Here is an 18,651-nt window from a genome sequence, read left to right on the forward strand (position 1 = left end):
AAGAGCCTGGCCCCATAGCCATAGATGCCCACCCAGACCCCATCCGGCCTTCTGCTCTGGGCTCGCCACCTCCCCTGCTGACATCTCGAGGGCCCAGGCTCGGCAGTCAGACCACGGACAGGCACTGCATCCCCAGAAACAACATATCAAGAGCCATGCGGGGTGTCGTAGAACACAGGTTCCCGTGGGAAAATACTCACAATGGAGAATGAGGTCAAAAAGCGAGCCGCGAAACAGCATGTGCAATAAAACCACTGTTCTATAAAAACCTATGTACACTCGTACACGTGCACAGCAAAGGAGCTGGACAGAAACACACAGCGCAGAAAGAGAGCTTGCTTTTAGTCCATCATTTTCCGTACTTTCCAATTTTTCTACAATAAACCTATATGACTAAGAAAAAGAAAGAGAGAAAAACACATCTCAGGAAACATTAAGCAATGCCCCCACCAGTGGGGGGCCCTCGTGCCCCGCAGTCTGCCCCAGACAGGCCGCACCCTTTGGGGGCAGTGACAAAGAGCAGCTCACTGACGGACATCTGATCCTTACATCTGATTTCCCGTTCTAGAGAAGAAACGGAGGGTGAGGCAGATGCAGCCGTGGGCGGGTCCTGGTCAGGGAGCTAAGGTACAGATGGGGCAGATCCAAGCCAGATCCACGCGGGAGACGGGAGCACAGGGGGTTTGAACACTGGTTCTGGAAGCCAACTGGGTTTCACTCTAGTTCTGCCTCATCTCAGCTCTGTGATCTTAGGCTGAAGATGCGTCCTCTCTGTGCCCAATTCCACATCTGTAACGTGGGGATTACAATAGTGCCCACCTGTAAGAGTGTCGTGAGGATTAATGAGATGGGGCAGGTGAAGCCCTTGGAACAGGGCCTGGTGAATAATAAGTGCTGAATACATGTATTACTATGTGGCTATGGAGCCCGTACACACAGCCAGCCACATCAAATAGTACAATCTGACCCGGAATGTCAGCCCCCGAGGACGGGAGCTGTCTGCCTGGGGCTCTGGAGTGCCTGGCATGTTGGAGGCGCTCAGTAAAGATGTGTAGGATGGAAGGATGGAGGACGGAGGCAAAGGGCAGGGGGAGTCCCAGCCAGCTGGCAGAATACTAGCCAAGGGTGGGCCCCAGCACTGTCCTGGGTAGGCAGGGGACTGCAGAGGAAGATAACCAGAGCCCCTGCCCTCTGGCTTTGAGCCCAAGCGCCCCTGCCTGCCATCCCAGCCCCCTCGGACCAGTGATTGCACCTCTCTGGGTCTGCAGAATGTGACCCAAAGCAATTCCCTCTTTCCAGGGCTGTTTTATTAGTCTCTTACTGCTGCTGGGACAAACTGCCACAAACTTAGTGACTAAAAACAACACAAATACATTACCTTACAGCTGTAGAGGTCAAAAGTCCAAGATGGGTCTGACTAGGCTAAAAGCAAGGCGTAGAAGACAGTGCTGTGCTCCTTCTGGGGGCTGAAGAGGAGGGTCCGTCCCCTTGTCTTTTCCCAGCCTCTGAAAGCAGCCTGCATCCCTTGGCTCATGGCCCCCTCCTCCACCTTCAAAGCCAGCAGTGTGACATCTTTCAATCTCTCTGACTCTGACCCTCCGGCCTCCCTCTTACAAGAACCCTTGTGATTCCACCGGAGCCCCCAGATCATCCAGGACAATCTCCCCATCTCAAGATCCTTAACTTAATCCCATCTGCAAAGGCCCTTCGCCATATAAGGTAGCGTGCTCACAGGTTCTGGGCATTAGGACACGGTAATCTTTGGGGGAGGGTGCGTTATTCTGCCCACCACAGTTGCGAGAATCAAGATGTGTATGGAAAGAGCTGCATAAACTGTAAAGTCCGTGCACATATGAACTATCAGCATCGCGCCTTCCTGCGCCAGGCACCACAGATGAGAGATGAGTAAGGCCAAGTCCTATGCCTGCAGGACGCAGGGAGGGACGTCACGGGATTCCTGAAAGGGGTACTCGATGCAGCGAAGGGGCACGGGTACCTTTCTCAGGGGAGAGACCGTGTGGCTTTTATACCGGGTACGCAAAGGGTCTGTGAACCAAAGCTCACAGCTCTGACATGGAAACCACCTGAAATCAGGGGTGGAAAAGAGAAAAACAAAAACAAAATACAGCTTTTCCAAGTGAGGGACTGGCAAGGGGCCAGAGACAGGTCTTTAATGGAAAAAGAGGCCTGTCTCCATGTCCCTCCCATACGGGACTCCACTGGGGGAGCTGATCTCTGCCAGGCCTCGGGTCCCACTCAGACCCTGCAGGACAGGACCCAGGAGGCTATAAATGCTCCAGATGGCGGGAACGGCCAGTTTAGGACAAGCCCTGGATTCCACACAACCCGGACTGGGTCTGCAGTGGTCTGCAAAGCCTTGAGCCATAACTCCATGACCGACTCCCCAGGGAGATCTCCCTCCGGGGCGGGGAGCTCCCCCAGCCTTGTCGAGCTGCCCCTCCCAAGAGCCCCCACGCTCCCCATGCCCATCAGCCTCAGAAGACACAAGGACACGGCCAGGTTGCAGGCAGGCCCTCTGGTGCCCTGTTTCCACCCTGTTCAAATGCTGCCTCCCTGGGCCTGGCCTCCTCTTGGCCTGATCCTCTCAGCACCTGGGACGTCCAGGGACGATGGGTGTCCTTGGCCCTTCCAGGAGTCCAGCTACCAAGTGCTTCCCTCAGGATCCAGGCCCAGGTGCGAGACGCTGGCCAGTGGACAGCACAGTCCATCATGTCTGGACAAGGCCAGGAAGGAGGAAGACTGGTTTCTCCAGGGAGCCTCTGAGAGTACCCACAGCAGGGCCAGGAGCCAAAGGCCTGACCCACCAGGAATGCTGAGACCGTGGGGGGCCCTCTGGGATGGCAACAGAACTGGGCAGCAAAAACAAACAATTCCAGAGGGCGCCGGAGTCCACGGCCAGTGCAGAGAGCTGAGAGGCACAGCCTGAGTCCAGGGAAAACACGGGGAGCCGGTGACGCGCACGCCCTTGTTCCCTGCGAGCACGGGGCACTCAGGACTGCTCTTTAGGCACGACTCCCCCAGCGAGAGCGCGGGGAGGCTGTAAGTGTGCGGGCTGCAAAGTCCACCGGGAAAGGCCAACCCTGCCGGCTCCGCCAGATGGCTGTGGGGCCAGACAGCCGAGCTCCAGCCCTGCCATTGACCAGCTCCACGAGATCTCAGGTAAAGTACCTCAACTCCCTAAGCCTCAGTTCCTCATCTGCAAAACGAGCATAATCAACAGTCCCCGTCTCCTAGGGGGCTGCTCCCATTTCAAGGGAAGGGGCCTCACCCAGATCACACACAGGCAGAGTGAAGTCACTCTGGCTCCCCAGGTGGGGTCTGTGGAACATTCCACCAAGAGCTCAGAGAGCGTCTCCTAGCAGGCAGAATGCTTACCCCAATAAACACACACACAGTCGGATTATTCCTGTGAGCTGGCCACACCCTCCCCCGTGAGCCAAAGCCTGGGCTTGGCCCTGCAGTCCGCAGCGTGTCCCTGGAGGGTAGCGTAGTGGTCAGATGCCTGGCCTCCGGTCGGCGAGGCCCTGGTTCTGGTCTCTGTTCTGAATGATCAGGTACTATCTATATGGAACCGTGGCCCCCCTCAACTTCCCTGAGGCTCAATTTCCCCTCCTGTAATGTGGGTGATGGCAGTACCTACATCCTAGAGACAGGAGGAGCAAACGGGACTGGGCATGTAGCTCGGTGTCTCGTACCCAGACAAGCAAGATCATTCTTCTTACTATTATTGTTTGCCATTGTTGTTGTTATCTGGTAACCAATGTTCCCACTGAGGAAAGGGAAAGTGCCACCTGGAGGCTGAGCACTTGGAAGGTTGGTTGTGCCCAGCAGCAGGACAGACGACATCCCAGCCACCCTCACTCCTTGGGATTGCTTAGCAGGGTGGCCCAACCCTAAAACTGCCCACACCCCCCCCAACCGGCCTCAGCACCACACGCCCCCAGCAACTGCCAGCAGCTCTGTTCACCCCGCAGCAGCCTGGCTGCCTCCTCTGGGCAACTCAGCCAAGCAGGCGAAGGGACTGGGAAGTCCACAGGGCTCACAGCCACAGGTGGGCCCAATGCCCCTGCCGAGGTCCCCTGGACTGCCGGTCAGCCTCGGTCAGCCTCTCTACCACCCCCAGCAGATGGGATTCGCTTCCTGTGCAGACTCAGAGAGGTGGCGTAGCGGGTCAGGGAGAGCCGCATCCCACCCAGGTCTGTCTGTCTGTCTGTCTGCCCAACCAGCTCCCTCTAAAACGAATCTAAACCAGGGCCCAGAAAAACAACAGCAAATAGGTTTGGAGCAGCCAGAACGCGCCGGCCGGACTAAGCATTGCGTAAACATTAACCTACGTACACCTCACAGAGCCGGGCAAGAAAGCAAATCTGTTATCCCCATTTTACTGATTAAGAAAGTGAGGCTGGGGACGGGAAGAAGCTTGCCCAGTGACGCACAGCTAGTGAGGAGCAGAGCGAGACTTGGAGCCAGCTCTGTGTGGCTCAGGGACCGAGCCTGGAGGCCCTGGAAGACTCGGACTCCAGCCCTCACTTTCCCCACCTCGCTCCTGCCTGGGGCGCTGGGAAGTGGGGATGAGGCCTGGCCCTGCCCCCTCCCCTCCCGCCACCGCCGAAGATGAGCCTGATGGGAGGGAGGTCACTTGGAGGCAAAGATGAGCCTGATGGGAGGGAGGTCACTTGGAGGCGGCAGGCAGCCCGGCCCGGATGTGGGCTGTTGTTCTAACTGTGCCTGTGACCCGAGCCCGCTTCCCTGGAGGCCAGGTGGGCAGCCAGGACAGCCCAGGGCCGTTTCCAAACCTCAGGGCAGGAGCCGTGGAGGAAATGCAGTGACAAGAGGTGAAACGTCCTCCTCTTGGAGACTGCCTTTTGCAAAGCAGTGTTTGCTTAGTGACTACCTTTGGGGAAGTTAAAGAAAAGAAAAAGAAAATCAAGATTTTTTTTTTTCCTTTCTCTTCGAAAACAAGGAGAAGGAAAGTGATCTGGACTGATTCTCTCCCAGAGGAATCACCCAGGGAAGCAGCTGGAACTTAAGTAAATGGAGCCCAGGGAGGGAGGGAAAGAAGCCGGGAGCAGCGGCGAGAGCACTGGACAGGGAGTCAGGAAGCCGCCAGAGCCTCACTGTGCAACCTTGGGCAAGCCCGCCCCTCACTGTCCCCATCTGTCAAATTAAGGGGCTGGAACGGAGGCCTCTGAGGACGGCTGGTGATCAACGCTCTGCAGGGCCTCATGTGCCGTGAACGTGGCCCCACTCAGGGGACTTCCCAGCGATGCTTATTCACGCCTGGCGATGGTGAGATGCTGCCCCAGTGATCCAGGCCCAGCCCTGGAGTCCGGAGTCCGAGGCCCTGGGCACACAGTCTCGGCCCCTCTGGCCCCGTCATACTGGAAGCATCCAAACCAGACAGGAGGTGGGAGCAGAAGTGAATGTGAAGTGCGTACTTAGGAACAGCTGGTGTTTCCCGCAACCAGCCTCACTTATTCCTCACGAAGCTTCGAGGTGGTTATTATTATTTCCATCTTACGGATGGGGACACTGAGGCTCACAGAGGTTCCCAGGCAGCTCAAAGCCACCCAGCTAGTGAGGGGCTGAGCAGGGAGTGGAATGTCCACAGCTCACGCCCCCATGCCCCCAGGAGATGGAGTCAATGGGGCTGGAGCAGCTCCAGGGTGAGGATAGAGGGTGGCACTGGGGGGCAGAGCAGGAGGCAGTGGGTCAAAGGCAGGGGCTCGACCCTCTCTCGGAAATGCCCGGCCCCCTCTCAGCTGTCCTGACCCAGTGGGCTAATGAAAACAACACAACACCGTACAGCACCAGCTCTGTAGGAGCCGCTGCATCACGGCCCCAGCATGGCACCAGGCACCGGCCAGGCACACGATCTGGCTGCAGAGTCATCAGGTATCCGGGACACACAGAGAGAAGGCGGGCAGGGACAGCTCATGCTGCCACACTCCTGACCCCGAGGTTGGGAACAGGGTCTCCAGGAGGGTGGCCTGAGAGAATCAAGAGCACCAGACCCCAGGTAGGGGTGCACCTACTGGCTGCCCACACCGTATCCCACCCCACCCCCAGCCTCTGCTGAGTGGCTTCCTCCATGTGGACCTCCCCAGCCCTCCCCTCTCCCACCAGTGAATTCACGCTCACTTGCTCAGCCAAGACGCCTGCCTGGGCCCCCTGGGTCAGCGTCCCAGTTCCCTGGGGTTCCTTTGCTGTCCACTTGTCCAGACTGAGTTTCTGGCAGCTTCCTTCCTGGCCCACCCCGGAGGGCTAGAATCGCTGGGAGATCACAGCCATCTCAGAACTCCCCAGCCCAGGGGCAGGGCTGTGACTCACATCAGGTGCTAATCAGGGAGGAGAGGCCACGGGCCCCTACTCCTGGCCTTAATTACACAGTGGCAGGGTCGGCCCACTCCAGATGGCAAATGAGCACATATCAGGACTCCTGGCATTGGATTTGAATCCAGGACTGCCATCTGCTGGCTCCAGGTGGCCCGGCCACAATCTACATCTCTGAGACCTCCAGCTGGGCCACACCTGCCTGAGAATTAGCCCCCTGGCTCAGCGCACACCAAGAAGGCACTGGGAGCCTCAAATACCACTCCCCCCACCCCGGGGTCCCTGGCCATAAACCCCAGGACCTAGATCCACCACTAACACTTCCCTTAGAAGAAGACTCTCTGAGCACCCAGGTCCCCAAAGCCAGGCGGCGAGCAGCAGGGAACAAAGCTCCCAGAGGCCTCAGCTCTCACAGCCTCCACACCCAACACACACTCCACCCCGAGCCGACCACCCAGGACCACAGAGAACATGCTAAAAGCAAGTGCCTTGATCAAGCAAGGCTGGTTCTTTGTTCTTCTGGGGAGGAGGCAGTGGCCCATTTTACAGATGAGAAACCAAAGCCCAGAGAACTGTGACACACAGGGACCCACGGCCGGGGCTGGGGCTGGAGGCCGAGGCGGGCATGCCAGCATCCAGGCGTTTAGCCACTAGGCGCCCTGATCACACAGGCTCCCAGGTAGAGAAGGGCAGAGTCTCCAACGACAGTCACAGGGGATGGAGGTGTTGGCAAAACAAACAGTGAAGGCAGAAACAAGCACCAGGGGCGCAACCCAGTGGGGTGGGAACTGCATTGTTTCCATTTTGCACAAGAACAGACTGACACTTGGGAGTTTATGCGACTCCTTCAAGCTACACAGCTAACAAGGGGCACAGCCAGGCTGTGGAGCCAGGCCTGCATTCTGCTGTTTCACAGGCTTGTGGGCAAAATAAAGGAAGGGGTAGCATGAGTTTAGGCAGTGACCTCTTTCCTCTGGGCCAGGGATCTGGAACTGTGTCCTCCTTAGGCAAAGGCCTGTGCGGGGCCCTGCGGGCCGCAGCGCCCCCTCCCACACCTCCCGCCCAGGGGACCCTCTTTTTCCTGCCGCCAAAGCAAACGAACGAGGCTCACTTACTGTGTCTGGGGCGGTGCAGCCGCTGGGTCTGGGTCTGCAGGAGAAGAGGAGAGGGAGAGCCCGTCAGGCCAGAGGCTGGCCAGATAGACTCAGCCCATCCCCGCCCCCTTTCCCAGCCTCCCTGGGGGGCAGAGACAGGGCCTGGTGGCCTGGGTGCCTGCTGGGTGCCTGCCTCCCTTCCCCCAGCCACTGCACTGTCATTAAGCTCCTACCTGTCCTGCCTGCACCACCTCACCCCCACCCCCACGGCCCACATCCTAAGTCCGACAGGAACCAGCCGCCCTGCCTGCTCTGGGCCTGCGCCCGCCCCCGCCCCCCCAGCTCCTCAAGGAACCCCTTGTCCCCAAGCCTGCGGGAAGTTCCTGCTAATCCAGTCCCGAGTCTCTCCCAGATGACAGAATCAAGAGTCCAGAAGCTGCCATTTAACACCAGCCTTATCAGGGCCCTTCCGCCCCCAAGGCCGCCGGCTCCCCATGGCCGACGGGAGGGGGCAGCTCTGGGAGCCTGCTCCTCTGGCTGGGGTGACTGCCTGGGAGAAGCTGCAGGGAGGTGGGGGTGCTGCACAGACACGAGCCCTGGGCACAACTGGGTCCAAAGCACAAGCCAGGCCACTTCCATTTACGATGGGCCCAAGTGGGCCACATGCTACAGGAACGCTAGGAATCTCCGGTTCCCAGGGGAAGCAATGGAATGCAGCTTCTTCCCAGCGGTTTTTCCCTTCCTGCTTTCTGGGGACAGCGGAGAGGCCACAGGCATCACTGGGGGCCTGGAGCTTCCACCCAGCCCTAAACTTGCTATAGCCCCAGAGGCCCGGAAATGGGAGCACCCGAGGCTCCCAGAACACCTTACCAGTGACAGGGGCGGAGTCCAAGTGGATCAGTGGGGCGGCTCCATCCTTCTCTGGAGCAACCCCTAGGACGCCCGGGCCAGCGCTGGTGTCCTCGTCATCGTCACTGTCGTCAAACTCAAAGGCCTCTCCAGGGTCGTCCTCCGCCTCGGGGGAGGTGCCTGGGCCTCCGGGAACCAGCTGATCTCCTGGAAGGGAGGGAGGCGTTAGCCGGCTGCAGGGTCTCCTCTTCGGGGTTTGGTCAAGGGAGGTTATGCGAGCAGCTCAGGTCTGAGTGAGGGCACAAGGGCAGTTCCCAGAAACTAGATTAAACCCGTGCCCAGGCCAAGCGGCCCTCCTGTGCCCCTGCTGGGTTCTGTGTTTGGGTTGGGGGTCTGAGCAGACAGGCAGTGGACAGAGGGGAGGGAGAAAGCATCCATGGTAAGCATACACACACCTGAACTTGACTGTAGGTCTTTCATATTCTTGTTTTCTATTTTGCTATTTTGTAAGAGAAGGGGTTTTTCAATGCATCTGCGCATGTGCACGTGGGCACACACCTTCCTGCGTGTTTCCGTGTGCATGCGTGTCTGTGCGTTTTGCAGATGTAGGAATGGGCACATACAGGCTCGTTCTGCATGCTGCACTTTATTTGGTCTGCGTGGCGGTGTGAAACACAGCTGCCTGGAAGAGTCTGGAGCCTGAAGGAAGCCAGCTTTCAGGCTCCAGGGCGCCGACTGGCCAGGGGTAGAGATAGAGGGCCGTGCTCCCAGCGTGGAGGTCTGCCCAGCCGGGCCTCACACCCTGCTTCTCCTACCTGGGAGATCCCCTTCATGGCCACGTCCTCCTGTCACCCCTCAAAGCTCAGCTCTAGCTGGGAGTGCCCCCACCACCCTAAGTGAAGGCGGTCCTGGCCCCCTTCCCTGTCTTTGCCCTTTGTTTCTTCATCTGTTTCTAGAATGTGTAAGGATGCTTTGGGCTCCCCCTACCAATCTCGGATCCCTAAGAGCAGGCCCTCCTACTGTTCCCTTTAAGGGGACAGGTCCCGGCCTGGCCCAGCGTAGGAACTAGGCGACTCTCGTTAAATGGCTGAAGAGATGGCTTATCTATTCTAAAGAGCATCTCTCCTAGAATCTGAGCCTGAACAGAACCTCAAGTCCGCTAAGCCGCTCCCCCTTCCCACAAACCAGCTCCAAAACCAAAGGGCAGTGTGGTCTGGTTTTAACAGTCTATGAGGCTGACCAGCCCTCCTTGGCTGGCCCGGGCCATCCTGTCACGGCTCATGCCATACGGTGCAGAGCATGAGCTCTGGGCTCAGCCCGTCCTGTCTGGGCCGCCTACCAGCTGTGTGGTTCTGCGCAAGTCACTTCACCTCTCTGAACCTTGGTTTCTTCCTCTGTAAACTGGAGAATAAAGACAGCACCTACCCCATAAGCTAATGTGAGTGTAAACTGAGATGTGGGTCAGGGTTTCTCAGCTCACCGCTGTTGACATGGGGGCACGTGGTCTTTGTCGTGGGGGCACGGCAAGATGTGAAGCTGCACTCCTGGCCTCTGCCCACTAGACGCCAGTAGCACCTTGCAGCTGTGCAGAAATGTCTCCAGACTTTGCCAGATGTCCCCTGGGGGACACAATCGTCCCCAGTTGAGAACGGCCGGGGTAGCTATAGCACCTGGCGCAGGGCCTGGCACGTGTAAGGGTGACCCGAGAACACCTGCTGCTGTCATTCCTGCCCCTCCCGGCCTGAGATGCTCGAGCACAGGGCCGCCTCGTCCACGCGGACCCAGCCCCAGCAGGCGCTCTCAGGTGGGTGGATGAGTGAGTGGGGGGGGCGGACGGAGCAGAGAGATGGAGGGAAGGACCAGCAGACGGAGAGATGGACACAGCCGATTCCAGCAGTCTCTGTGCCCAGAAGAATCCAACCCCTCCCCCACAGGGACCTAGGGGTTTCCGGAGCAGAACATTTTAGGTACAAATGTATCAAATTCAAGAAACCCCTTCCCCCAGCTTCCTCTGAGGATGGTGACCACACGGGGCCAGTGAGGTGGGGGCCAGCCCCCCTCCTGGGAGCTCTGGGGACCCGGGGGCCGGCGTCGGCAGCGGTGGACTCTGGGCAGAGCTGTGGCCTGTGCACAGGCTCCTTCTCTGGGTGCAGAGAAGCCAATTCTGAAATGTGCCCCACGCGGCTGCCACTTCCAGCCTCACAACTCCCTATTTTATACAGCGAGGCCACCGAGGCTTCCAGAGGTCAGGTGATACGCCCACAGTCACACCGCTAAGAAGTGGGGAGCCGGACTTGAACCCAGATCTGTCTCAGCTCCCCTTCCAGTCGCGTGAGCCCTTGGACCCCTGGCCCCGTGGGGGTGAACCAACAAGGAACCCAGGGGCTCCCTGAGTCGGAAGCCAGATCAGCGGTTTTCAAATCACAGTTCTCAGCCCACTGGCGGGTCATGAAATCAATTAGGGGATTCCCAGGCAGCATTTTCTTTTGTTATGAATTGCTTATTTGAGACATTTTAACTTATTGTATTAAAATATTAATGAAATCACATTTGGTACTACTTTTGACATGGTTTTTGACACCTGTTTCAGTTATGGATACATAATGTGTGTGTAGGATCACCTACTGCTCTCTCCTCACTCCCTCCAGTCCAGCCACATGGGTCTCCTTGCTGTATCATGGATGGACCAGACGTGCTGCTGCCTCAGGACCTTTGCACCTTCAATCTCTGGACCCGGAATGTTCTTCCTCAGGTATCTTCTCCTGCTGTCACCTTCTTCCAGTCTTTACTATATGTCATCTCCCTGTGAGGCTGCCACCACCAAAACTGGCCCATCCTGACCAAGGGGGGCTTCAGTGCCTTGGTCCCTGCCCTCTGGAATCTGCGGGGCAGGTGATGGGGGAGGGTTTCCCTTTGCACCTGGCTGGCACCATTGTAGTGACTACAGTTTCAGTCAGACCACCTGGGTCCCGACTCCAGCTCTCCCATAGTCCGGCTGTGTGAGCGTCAAGCTCATCCACCCCTCCGAGCTGCAGTGTCCTGATCTGTAAAATGAGGACAATAATAGTACCCACCTTACAGGGTTGTTGGGAGGACGGAATGAATCAACACCCATAAACCTGGGGCCAGGGGGAGGCTCACTAAAGGGCAGCTATTCTTGCGATGATGACTCTGCTTATCATCATCATCGTTGCATCATCATCATCATCACTATTATTATGATGATTGTCCTGAGTCTCAGGCCAGCCCCTGACTCTGGGTGAGGTGGGCAGGCCTTCCCCACTCACAGGCCACCCGGCCCACAGGCTGTGTCCAGGGACTCGGGTCACCTCTGCACCTTGTCCCTTTAAGAGGACGGTGGCTCCAGCGAGCACATCCATCAACAAAGCCATGCCCGCATCCCAGGGACTGTCCCCAGCAGCCCCTGCGCCAGGGGGTCCAGGAGAAGTCAGATATGGCCCCTTAACAGGAAGGAGCTCAACGCGTGGTGAGGCAGGCAGATAGGGGAGGAGGAAAACCTAAAACCCCAGAGACTGAGCCGGTGCCGGAAGAGACAAGGGGGCTCAGCCCGCCGCAACACTGCGTGCGGCTTCAGGCACAAGGCTGCCCTGCACAGAGCCTTGAAGGATGAGCAAACGTCTGACGGGCTCGCATGGGGCCGCGTTCCAGGCTAAATGCCACAGCAGGTGCAGAGAACGAACAGCAAGCGACCCAGCGGAGCTGAAGGCGGGAGTAAGGATGAAGGGAGCTCTAAGGTGGCTGAAGAGGTGTTTGGGGGAATGTGAATTTCATTTGGTAAGACCAGGAGAAGCTCTCAAAGGATCGGAAAATGGCAAAGGGCCTGGTTGGACCAGATGATACGAGGCGGCAATATCAGACACAGCTGGAAAAATACATGCTCATCGCATGTTTGCTGAATGGAACTGAATCCATTTAATCACAAAACGATTTTGTTCTCACTCTCCATGTCTGGCCCTCTTGGTGGGGGGGGAGAAAGGGTGCAGGGTGCTCACAGCAGCAGGGGCCAGAGCGGGGGGGCATTCTGGGCCCCAAAGTCACGGTCATGAATCAGGAGACGCGCTCGTCCCCAAGGCTCTGTTCCCAGGCTCCAGAGACGCAGGCAGTCAAACATCTATCCTTATCAGAAGGAAAAATCGGGAGGCCCCTCCCTGGATAATTGAGAGCTGAACTGCACCCGTCCCACCCATCTGTGCAGGTGGCACCACTGCAGCTGGCCACACACGCCTTTGACGTTCCTGGACACGCCCCATCCTTGGGAGAGCCAGCCCCAGCAAGTCCAGGAGGCAGGGGACCTGGGAGGCCACCCAGCATGGTGGAGAAGGCAGGCCCACTATGCCGGCCCCCCACCCTTTGGAGAAGAACCCGGAGGAAGACACGACTCCCTGGATTCTGCCCGGGGCTCAGAGCAGAGCACACACAGCCTGTCCTGCCGACACCCCACAGTGATCACAGCTCCCATTCATTGAGCGATTGATTACCACACACCGGGCATTACATATATTTAAACCTTGCGACAACAGGGGAGAGGGTGTCATTACTACCCTGTGTTTATGGGTGACGAAACTGAGCCATAGAGACACCAAGTTACTCAGCTAAGCTCCCAGTGTCAGTGGCAGCATCAGGCTGGTGAAAAAGCCCTGGCTCGTGACCACTCTGCTATCTGCCTCCCCCAAGGGGGGACGAGAGGACAGGAAGCTGGGCCCAGTGGGTGAAACGGCAGGGGTCCGGCTCCTCCAGGGTGGGGCCTGGATTCCACCTGCAAGGCCCCACTGCTAGGCTTGCCAGACAAAATACAGAACATCGCATTGAATTTCAGATAAATGACATCGCTTTTTTAGCATAAGTAGGTATCTTTCTTCTTTTTTTCGCTTTTTGTTTTTTTTGCCGTTTCTGGCCACCTTACCACTGCTAGTCGACCTGACCTTGTACCTTAACAGATGGAGATGGACAGCCCAGCCCCTTCCCCTCAACCGTCAGGGCCCCACCCCCAATTCATAAGCTTCACCCCCCAGCACAGTGCAATCCCCAGATGGGCTCTGCCCCTCTCTCTGGGGATCTCTGGGAGACAGGCAAAGAATCAAGCCCCGTCTGGAGCCTACTCTGTGAGGAGGAAATTACCATTTCCACCTTGCAGATGAGGAAACAGAGGCAGAGAGGTGAAGTCACTTGCCCAAGGGCACACAGCTAGCGGCCAGCGCAGCCAGGATTCACAAGGGTCGGCCTGCTCCAGAGCCAGTGGCCCATTTGGAGGAGGGACAGCAGGAAGCCTGGGGTACCGTACCTCTGGCAGCCTGTGCAGGAGGGTTGGAGGAAGCCATCAGACAAGGTCGAGCTCAGACCAGCGCCGTCCCAGCCGCTCGCCTGTGAAAAGAAGCCAGAGATCGAATCGAACGGCATTCAAGGCTGATGTTTTGGCAACAGAGAAGGGTGGTCACCAGCTCACGACCTGTGCGTTCCCGCCTGCCGACTCTCACACTCCTTTCTCAGCAGCTCTGGGAGCACAGGACAGCCCCGGAAAGGGCCCAGCCCCCACTCATCATGAATCATTAACCCAGAAAACCAGAAGCTGCGGGACCATAACCCCATCTTCCCAGAAAGCCCCGCAGCCTCAGATCTTCCAAAAGGAAGCAAAAGCCCCAAGCTAAGGGACCCTCGGGAGCCTGGTGGGTCCAGCTAGACTACCCCCGTCGTCCCCTCTGGCTTACAGGTGAGGCTCCAGCCCCCTCCAGGCCAGGATCACACTCAGGCCCCCAGGTTCCAGAAGCTGGATCACGCCTGAACCGTCATGGCCGGACACTTCCTCCTTTGGCTGCCCAGTAACCACGGCTCCCTCGAGTCCGGCCGCTCTCACCAGGCCCCGCCTGCGGCCTCGCTGAAGGCCATTCACTCTCTCTTTGTCTCTCCCCATCCTGCCCCATGGGGGTGGCCAGCTGGCAAGGGGCCGCCGGGCCATGGCACACGGGTGGAAGGAATGAAAGGGCTGCAGGGATCCGAACTGGTGAACCCCAGGCCACTGAAGTAGAAAGTGCGCACTTAACCACTGCGCCACCAGACCGGCCCACCTTTACTTTTATTAACTGGCTTCCTAAACAAAAATGGAATGCATGTAAATAGCAATTAATTGTTAACAGCAAATATTCACTTAGTGCCTACTACATGCCTACAGACATTATTGTAAGCACTTTAGCGATAATTTTTTTCTTAAGTATTAGCACCTGAGCTAACATCTGTTGCCAATCTTTTTTTCCCTTCTTCTCCCCAAAGCCCCCCAGTACAGAGTTGTGTATTCTAGCTGTAGGTCGTTCTGCCTCTGCTATGTGGGATGCCGCCTCAGCATGGCTTGATGAACGGTGCCATGTCCACGCCCAGGATCCAAACTGGCAAAACCCGGAGCCGGAAGCGGAGTATGCAAACCTAACCGCTCACCCACAGGGTCGGCCCCTACAAATAATATTAACATATATTAATCCAAATTATAAATGAGAGAATGAGGCCGAGAGTGGTTAAAGTAAGTTGCCCAAGATCACACAGCTAGGAAGTGGCAGAGCCAGGGTTTGAACCCAGGCCATGGGCCCCAGAGTCTGTGCTCATTAAGCAACCACCATGTCTAGTGCCTCCCCAAACCCAAACAAGACAAAGGGGGTACAATGAAAAGGAAGTCTCCCTCCCACCCCAGTTGCCCTGATCCCCTGGAAGTGACCACTGTTCCTGGTTCCTTAAGATCCTTCCAGAACTATCCCAGGTATCACCAGCTCGCACCTGGATATGTGCCTCATTTTATGCAGGAGGAAGCACACTGTGCTGCGGCTACGTTTTTTGCTTAAGAACCTCGGCGACATTTCAGAACATGGGCATCAGTCTCAGTTTTCCACCTGCTGCAGGTATTTTGGGGGGATACGCCATGATTGACGTAATCCCTGCCAAAGGACGCTGAGGATTCTCCAGGCTTTTGGTGGTATAAACAAGGCAGGGACCACTGTCCTGCACACACAGGGCCTCCGGCGAACGGACGCGTGAACCTGCAGGGCGCGTTCCTAGAGACGGATCTGCTGGGTCAGAGAACAGAACTGCATTTCCCTTCTGACAGAGGCACACTGCTCTCCACTACGCGTGTGACAGTGCCTTTTAGCCCCACACTGAAAACTCTCAGGACTGAAATGTTATCTTCAGCAAAGGGCTTGGAAAAGCAAACGAAAATGTCCGCGGAACCCCTGCGAGTGGAGAGCTCAAACGAGAGTGCGCGGCATCCTCCAGCAGCTCCCCAGCCCCGTGCGCCCGTTCGGAACCACTCTGGAGGGAGCCGGGGACTCAGAGCCATTTTACAGAAAGAAAAAGGAGGCACCAGCCCAGGCTCATGTGCAAACTGCTCCTTAAACACAACTTTCTGATAATGCGGAAACCCAGGAGACTTCTCTCCAAGCCAGAAAGTCAGGTGTCCTGCCCTTCTTCCGCACCCTTCAGGGCCGACTCCCGCCCTCCGCCCCAAGCCCAGGGCTGTCCCTAGGAAGGAAGGGAGACACCAACACAATCGGAGCTCGAAGCCATATGTGCATCGTTCCATTTACAGACAGGAAACCAAGGCTCAGAGAAGTGAGGATTTGCCCAAGGTCACAGAGACAAGGGAACAAGGTGACAACAGTAGGATTCTATGAGGGGCACTGACCCCAAACACGGTCTCACTCCTTTTAATCACTGCCTCCCTGGACTTCGGGGCTGGAATCTGGGGGCACCTGCCACAAGTTAACCTGGGGCTGGGAGGTCCCCAAGCACAGACACAGACCCGTGAGCCCCGTGCTCACTCATGGGCCTGTGGCCACGATTTTCCACAAACACGTCCCTAGTCTCAGAAGGATGTGGGTGAGGAAGCAGGGATGGCTCAGAGCAGCCCACTGCCACCGCCAGAGGCCCTGGTGGCCCAATAGTCAGGAAAGAGTTCAAGGGACCTGACACCACCAGGGTCCCCGCACTCAGGGGCTATGACACCTTGACAACTGAGTAGCTGCTTAACGCCAGCTCCAGGCCTCAGTTTACTCATCTGCAAAACAAGGATTAAAAAGTACCCACCTCACAGCGTTATTAAGAAAATTAAGAGTGAACACGTGTAAAGCTCACGGAAGGGTCCCTGGGACACACTGGTCTATGACTGTCATTACACTCGTAGCACAGCTGTGAGGACCACAGCTCCGCCTTGGGAGTTGGGGACCCAGGTGGGAATCTCAGATCCACTGGCAGGCGAGCCTCAGTGTCCTCGTCTGTAAAGTGGAGGTCCCACAACCCGGCCCCCGGGGCTCCCAGCAGCACACCTGAGGCCAACCGCAAAGCCCCAGGCAGCACTGGTCACCACAATGCAGGACAGCAAATAGGACCCTCTGTCTGGACTCTGCACCCCAGGAGTGTAAGCCCTGAGGGAGGTTCACGGGGGGACCCCGAGAGCCTAAAGCTTCGAGCTGTGGGGACCTGGGGGCAGCGGGCTGGGCAGCGGGTCCACCTGCTGGCTGGGCTCTGCCCCATCCTCTCCATCCTCCCCGTGTGAGCTCAGGCCTCTCTGCACCCGCCCTCCATCCGGGCACAGTGGGCATCCCGCCCCTGCCCAGTCGGTCCCACAGGCCGCCACACGCACGGAGCCGGGGCACGGGTGCGAAAGCGCTGAGCAGACAGGAGAAGTCATTCAGCTGTTTCCTTTCTTATTTTGATTTTTAAGTCTCCTTGAGCTAGGCGTGGTGGAGAAGCTTCCAAGGTGGGAGTCTGAGCCAAAAGAAGTGTGTTGCAACGCCCCTGAAAGGAACCTCTCTCTGAAAAGCAATTCAGAACCTTCCTGCCGGGACGGTGGCGAAAGAGGCCGTCCAGCTGGTGAAAGAGAGGGACGGAAGCCAGCAGTGGCCCAGGGAGGACAGAACCACGGGCATCCCACTGTGTTTGAAAGCACGCGGACGAGGAGGACAGGAAGGAGCCTCACTGAGATGTTAACAGTGTCTGCTCCAGGAGCAGGGTCACAGATTTTCTCTGTACCTTCTTTCTGTTTTTCCGAATTCTCCAGATCTTCTACAGTGAGCATTATGATGAGAGGAATGAAAATAAGCAGCCTCCTTTCTAGAAAGAAGACTATCCCAAAAGCATCACAGCGTGTCGGAACCAGAAAGCAGCTACAAGACAGTGTAGCTCTGGTTTCACGGATGTGGAAACTGAGTCCAGAGGAGGGAGGGACTTGCCCGCAGCACCACGGTACTGGAGAGGTGGAATCGCGACGGCCGTGGTTAAAAGGACGCGATCCGGTGCTAGATCTGAGTTCAAATCCCAGCTCGGCCACGCGCCGGCAGTTCACTAACCCGTTTCTCACAATTGTCTGTGCGCAGGGCTCTGTGCCGATGCAACGAGGGCGGAGTGCCGTGTGCGAGGTATTCCGCACAGAGTGAGCGCTCGGGAACAGGAGCTCTGTCGTCATTGTGACATTAACAGTGCTGTGCTTGGGTGGCAGGGCTATAAGAGATTTTCTTCTCCTAGGGGTCATCTCTTTAAAAACGACAGCCAAGGGGCTGGCCCCGTGGCCAAGTAGTTAAGTTCTCGCACTCTGCTTCGGCAGCCAAGGGTTTCGCCAGTTCGGATCCTGGGCGCGGACATGGTACTGCTCATCAGGCCACGCTGAGGCGGCGTCCCACATGCCACAACTAGAAGGACCCACAACCAAGAACATACAACTATGTACCAGGGGCCTTCGGATAGAAAAAGGAAAATAAAATAAAATAAAATCTTTTTTTTTCCTTTTTTTAAATTTATTTTTTATTATGATTTTTTTTTTTTTTTGAGGAAGATTAGCCCTGAGCTAACTGCTGCCAATCCTCCTCTTTTTGCTGAGGAAGCCTGGCCCTGAGCTAACATCTGTGCCCATCTTCCTCTACTTTATATGTGGGACGCCTGCCACAGCATAGCTTTTTGCCAAGCGGTGCCATGTTCCGAACCCAGGGTCCGAACCGGCAAACCCCAGGCCTCCGAGAGGCGGAACGTGCGAACTTAACTGCTGCGCCACTGAGCCGGCCCCTAAAATAAAATCTTTAAAAAGGACAGCCAAGACCGGCTGGGCAGGCAGCCCCTGAACTGAACCGTGCTCTTTCCAGCCACACCCTGCAGAGCGACTTGCAGGAAGCTTTTCAACCACGCTGACAGGGCGAGACGCAGAGGAGCAAGCCCCCAGGTTGGGGCTGAGGGTGTGCCCCAGAGGATAAGCTCAGTGACCCTGACCACCCAGCATCAGCACCTCCCTCCACCCTCGCAGCCCTGCTCACCACAGCAGGGGTCTTCTTGGCTCTAATTTAAGAAAGCAAGCACTTATCAGTTC

At 57.1% G+C, this 18,651-nt stretch overlaps 1 protein-coding gene and 1 long non-coding RNA gene across 39 annotated transcripts in view; one reads left to right on the plus strand and one right to left on the minus strand.

Moving 5' to 3' along the window:
* Positions 1-18,651, minus strand: part of ARHGEF10L (Rho guanine nucleotide exchange factor 10 like) — a 153,585-nt gene that overhangs the window by 89,580 nt on the left and 45,354 nt on the right. For 27 of the 38 annotated variants that reach the window (XM_070601211.1, XM_070601176.1, XM_070601255.1 and 24 more), the window contains exons 2-4: positions 13,600-13,679; positions 8,319-8,504; positions 7,470-7,503 (exon numbers count right to left, since the gene is read on the minus strand). In XM_070601211.1, coding sequence (XP_070457312.1) covers positions 7,470-7,503; positions 8,319-8,504; positions 13,600-13,636 — 257 coding nt within the window. In that variant the 5' untranslated portion in view covers positions 13,637-13,679. Of the gene's footprint in view, positions 1-7,469; positions 7,504-8,318; positions 8,505-13,599; positions 13,680-13,764; positions 13,824-14,023; positions 14,178-18,651 lie in introns of those variants that run through there. The other 11 variants (XM_070601267.1, XM_070601205.1, XM_070601085.1 and 8 more) reach the window with 7 other exon arrangements.
* LOC139080507 (uncharacterized) lies at positions 2,886-18,326 on the plus strand. Its single transcript, XR_011535064.1, has 3 exons — positions 2,886-3,180; positions 10,946-11,049; positions 17,020-18,326. It is a non-coding gene; the product is annotated as an uncharacterized lncRNA (long non-coding RNA).

The sequence above is a fragment of the Equus przewalskii genome, chromosome 2, assembly GCF_037783145.1.
Source record: "Equus przewalskii isolate Varuska chromosome 2, EquPr2, whole genome shotgun sequence".
NCBI lineage: Eukaryota > Metazoa > Chordata > Mammalia > Perissodactyla > Equidae > Equus > Equus przewalskii.